Genomic DNA, 5314 nt, shown 5'->3' on the forward strand with positions numbered 1-5314 from the left:
ATTCCTTAGGTGGATTTCCCAGCTCCTCAGGAAGGGACAAGGTTTCCTGGCTGTGACCTCGGGACAGGGTGGTACCAGCTGTTACCTCCCTCAGTGCTGCACTGGGAGCTCGGTGTCCCAGTCCATTTTGGAGGCAGTGAGATTCCCGGAGTGCATTTATTTCAACTGCTGAGGTGGTTAAACCCAATGGTGGAGGGAGTGGAGGTGCCCTTGGCACTTGGGGTGCAGCTGGGAGGGTCTGCTGAGGACCCCTGGCACAGCCCTTGGGTGGACGCCTGTGCCAGGATGTCCATGTGGTGGGCACACGGGTGCTGGATGGGCATGGCTGCCTGCCCTGTCCTACTGTGTGGGCTGGATTTGGGGTGGCACCGCTGGCCGTGGTCAGTGCTGGGGGTTCGGATGGGGCCAGAGGGCTGCAGTTGAGTTGGAGGTTTGCACCCGTGTCAGGCTGTCGGTCAGACCTAAACTTCAGAGGGAGCTTAACTGGAAGGAGCGGAGGGAGGGACAGGAAGGCAGCTTTGCTGAGATGCTGCTTGACAGATACAGTGTGGAAACAGCTGCTGCTGGCTGCAGACGTGATGAGATACATAAATACTGAGCCTTGCTCAAACAAACGCCGGCGTGCACCGTGAGGACGAGCCTGGCAGCTCCCGAGGCCGCTCGCTGAGCAGCCACCGAGGGAGTGGATTCCTGGGGGCAGGAGAGGCTCTGCCTCTTGGAGGGCACTGTGCTCGGGAAGGTGGCATATTAATGGTGTGCCGTGTTGGTCCCCAGCAGCGATGGCTGTGACCAGGGCTGTACCCTGCAGTGACCGTCCCCGCAGCCTGGGCTCTGGCACAGCTGTATGTCCCCACTCTTGGGGCTGGCTGGCTGCCAGCCCTCAGCTCTGGTTTTTGGGGTGCTGTTGTGAGTTCCTAGAAGTGTCCCATGTGCTGTGAGAACTGTCCTTTCTATCCCAGCGCAGCTCAGTGCACTGTGCTCACAGAATCCCAGAATGGTTTGGCTTGGAAGGGACACTAGAGCTCATCTCAGTCCAACCCCCTGCCATGGGACACCTTCCACTAGCCCAGGTTGCTCCAAGCCCTGTCCATCCTGGCTTTGAACACTTCCCCGGGCAACCTGTGGCAGGATCTCATCACTCCCATAGTAAAGAATTTCTCCTTAATATCTGATCTAAATTTACTTCCTTCATACTTCAGCTCCTCTTGACTACTGGAGATGATAAAAACCTGTGTACTGGGAGGGACCTCGCTGCACTGGGCACAGGGACCATGCCACGGTGGCAGGACAGCCACCTCAGCACATCCCATGGAAGCAAATATTCCAGGGATCATTCCCTGCTTGTGGAAATGAGGCAGTCCTGCAGGACCCCTTTCTGACCACAGCCAAGGGAAAGAACCATGGGTATTTCAGCAGGTGGTAAGCTCATCCTGCATGGTTTGCAGTGCTTCTGTGGGGTTTGAAGAGCAGAGACAAAGGAAGTTCCAAGGCCCTGACTTGACTGCAGCTGTTTTGTGAGGGTGCAGTGTCCTCTGAGAGATGACAGTTGTGTCACAGATCCCCCCAGTAACACCGAGGTTTCCCTGAGTGTTATCTTCATGCAGAGAGAATGCCTCTACAGCAGGATGGGTAAGGATAGGAGGGACCCAGGGCTCCTTGTCCTCTCCTAGGACTGCTCCTGCCTCATATTTTGCTCCAAGCTCAGCTTAATCCATCCTCGTTAAAATCAGTGGCAAGGGTGTCCTTTTGCTATTAATGCCAGTTGGGTTTGACTTTACATCCAGCAACACAGTGAGTGATTTTCTTTTTTCCTTGCAGACCTCTCTGATCTTTTGCCCCTCTCCTTTCAGCTTCCTCAGTCTCACAGCTTTTCTTGAAGGTTTTTTTTTTTAAATTTTTCTCAGTTTCCTGAAATGCATCCTTCCTTTTATTGATTTCACCTGAGATCTAAAGGAAGGCAGGGCAGGAGGCTCAGCTCACTCCAATGTACACTCACAGCTCATCAAAGCAAATACAGAGCCTTGGTAGAGCTGCTGCCCCTGGGCTTAGCTGGCCTCATGGGAGGGAGGAATTAATCTCTTTAGGCAGCATTTTTGAATTTATATATACACACACGCTCCTGGTTACATCAAGTTATCACTCTTGCTAGAGCATCCTTCTTTTCAATCATCTCCTGAACATGCTGTAATGGTACTTCTGGGAGTGTGGGCTGGAGGTGGGGGAAGGGGAGTGCTTGTCAGAGCGAGTTTTGGGTTTTTTATAAATTCCTGTTGCAGAGTCACTACTTAAAATGATTTGGAAGAAAAAGAGAGATGGTGGGGGAAGAACAAGACAAGTTGCTGGTGACAGCAGCAGCCCAGGAAGCAACACTCACCCCTGTGGGGGTGTGAGGTTGCACCAAGCCACAGTGCTGGCTGTGCCTCAGTTTCTCTGTCCTCCTTGTTTGATAGCTTCATGATGGAGAAGGCTCCGTGTTTCCCCCAGGACTGCCAGCTCTGTCACATGCCTGTCACCACGGTGTCTGGCTCCTTCCTGGAGACAGAAATTCTGGCACTGTTTCTGTGGAGAAGTCAGAGATGAAATAAGCCTCCTCAGACCGTTCATTTTCCCTCTCTACCCTGCTACTCTACCATGTCTAGAGGGTCCCTGTGACCCTGTGTTGCATTTCTGGGTGCAGATTTGGCCCTTCCTTACCAGAAAGACTTTCCCAGGGGATCCAGGGTCCCACAGCTGATTGCAGAGCTGTCGAGCTCTTTCAGAAAGAGCAGCATTTCTTTGCTCAAAGTTTTCCCTGCAGTGACCCCTTCAGTGGCACTTCCTTAAAAACAGCGCTTGCCACCACCACAGACTTCCTTTCCCACCACTGCTGCAGGCTGGGGTTCTCCAAATCCCAGCCAGACCCTGGACATTGCTCAGGAGGAAAATGAAGCTGCAGCAAACCTGCTGAGCAGGGAAAAACTAACAGAGGGCAGATTTTCCATTTGCAGTTTGCTTTAAAATGTTTGTTATCACATCCATTGACAGCTCATCCCGAGCCATGAACGCAGGGAGGGTCCTTGGGTGCTCTAACACATACCCAGGGGTTTTTCCTTCCCCACCATTTCTTCCTGCATATCTCACTGGTTGGACCAGTACCTCAGCACTTTTGGCCTTCGCAGCGTCAGGTGGTGTCAAATTGCACTGTGGAATGATGTGTCTGCTCAGCAAACGCCACTCTTACTGTCAGCGGTGATTCCCTTTGTCTTCACGTCCTTCAGGATGCAGGAGAGTTCCTTCATACTCCCCAGCTTGCTTGTTCTCCAGCCTGAATATCCCAAATTCTTGGTGTTTCCCCCAGACAGAAACCCTCAGCAAAGATCTGGCTTCTCTTGGACCACGTCTTTGCTCAGCCTCTATGTAACGTGGCTGCAAAGGGAATTGCTTTAGGAAAGGCCCTTCCTCGCTCTCTCATTTGTAACATAACAGCCTGGGGTTGGATTATTATTGCTGCTTTTAGCTGTTGTTGGCTTTTCGTTGTTGCTTTTTTGACAGATGAGTTCGATTTTGCTGGCATATTGCACAGGTTTGCAAACCAGATGTTCCTTCTGCAAGATGGTTGCAGTTCATCTCACACACGGGGTCAAAGCCAAGGGGTCAGGGTGTGGGGGGCTGCAGTTGCCATGAGAACTGCTGGTGGTGGGGTGGGGAACCTCAGCAGTGCTGCAGCCACCCCCCATCCATCTCCCATTCCCCCTGGGGAGGATGGGACCTTTAGCAAATCACACCCAAGCCCCTTCCCACTTCGATCTAGGAGAGCTTCCCGAAAACAGCCACTGTGTGGGATGTCTTGGGGTGAAAGAAGGAAATTGCTGAGGTCAGGGGGCTGATGTTGCACATTTTTATGTGGCATCAACTTGCTGCCTCCTTGGAAATACCAAAAAACAAAGCCTTGCATCCTGGCCCTTGAAATTTCCTCTGTCCTACAGGAGGGGAGTGTTGTTGCTCCAGGAATTTAAGCCTCTGTGCAGGAAACTCCAATGCGGGCAGGGAGGAATTTAAAGGGATAGGGCATTAGGATGGTTGAGATGTGCTGTGTTCCTACCATTGCAGGAAGGGAGGTGGATCCCATCGAGAGGGCAGGCCTTGAACAGGCAAAATGAATTCGGGTCTAATTCCAGGTAAATGGGCAGTGGAAGGAGGTGGGAAATCAAGGATGAGTTCAGGTGGTTGCAGAATCAGAGCATTATGACAAGAAATGCAAGGAGGGAAGGGCTGGGCCAGAGGCTCAGGACCATCCTGCCCTTGACTCCCAGGACATCCCCAGGGCACTGCCCACATCCAGCTCCCAGACGCTGCCCAGGGGCTTTTGGCACTAACATGTCCCTCATTCCCCTCTGTCAGGGACCTGATGCCCAGGACGCTGGAGGGGCAGATCACCATGGAGAAGACCCCCAGCTACTTTGTCACCAAGGAGGCCCCAGCCCGCATCTCCTCCATGTCCAAGGGCACAAAGCTCATCGTGGTGGTGCGGGACCCCGTGACCAGAGCCATCTCGGACTACACCCAGACGCTCTCCAAGAAGCCCGACATCCCCACCTTTGAGAGCCTGACCTTCAAAAACAGGACTACGGGCCTGATCGACACCTCGTGGAGCGCCATCCAGATTGGCATCTATGCCAAGCACCTGGAGAACTGGCTCCTCTACTTCCCCATCGGGCAGATCCTCTTTGTCAGTGGGGAGAGGATGATCAGCGACCCTGCGGGGGAGCTGGGCAGGGTCCAGGACTTTCTGGGCCTCAAGAGGATCATCACTGACAAACACTTCTACTTCAACAAAACCAAGGGGTTCCCGTGCCTGACGAAGGCGGAAGGCAGCAGCAAACCCCACTGCCTGGGGAAGACGAAAGGCAGGACCCACCCTGACATCGACCAGGAGGTGGTGCAGAGGCTGCGGGACTTCTACCGACCCTTCAACATGAAGTTCTACCAGATGACAGGGCAGGACTTCGGCTGGGACTGATGCTGAAAGAAATAATTTAAGAAAAGGAAAATATAATATAATATATATTTTTTTTACATATCAGTAGAGAGGGGGAAAATACAGAAAAAAAAAAATAATAGCTGTGCTGAAACATGATTTGCTCTGATTTATTTCTTTTTCTTTTTCTTCTTTACACTGCTTTGTTTCCTTTCTTCTCTCAGAGAAGAGGTGCTGTGTCCATCCAGAGAAGGAGGCTGTGAGCTGCAGCCTGGTCCTATTGACATGACCAGCTTCCCTCAACGGGCCCAACGTTTAGCACTGCCTCTGTGAAAAAACACAGGTGCAAAGTTTTTA

General features: G+C 52.3%; 1 protein-coding gene across 1 annotated transcript in view; it reads left to right on the top strand.

Annotated features, from left to right (window-relative positions):
* Positions 1 to 5030, top strand: part of LOC103621696 (heparan sulfate glucosamine 3-O-sulfotransferase 3B1) — a 9073-nt gene extending 4043 nt beyond the window's left edge. The window contains exon 2 of the mRNA XM_008640545.2: positions 4381 to 5030. Coding sequence (XP_008638767.2) covers positions 4381 to 4999 — 619 coding nt within the window. The 3' untranslated portion in view covers positions 5000 to 5030. The remainder of the gene's footprint in view (positions 1 to 4380) is intronic.
* The last annotated feature ends 284 nt before the right edge of the window (positions 5031 to 5314 follow it).

The sequence above is a fragment of the Corvus brachyrhynchos genome, unplaced genomic scaffold, assembly GCF_000691975.1.
Source record: "Corvus brachyrhynchos isolate BGI_N302 unplaced genomic scaffold, ASM69197v1 scaffold148, whole genome shotgun sequence".
In the NCBI taxonomy this organism is placed as follows: domain Eukaryota; kingdom Metazoa; phylum Chordata; class Aves; order Passeriformes; family Corvidae; genus Corvus; species Corvus brachyrhynchos.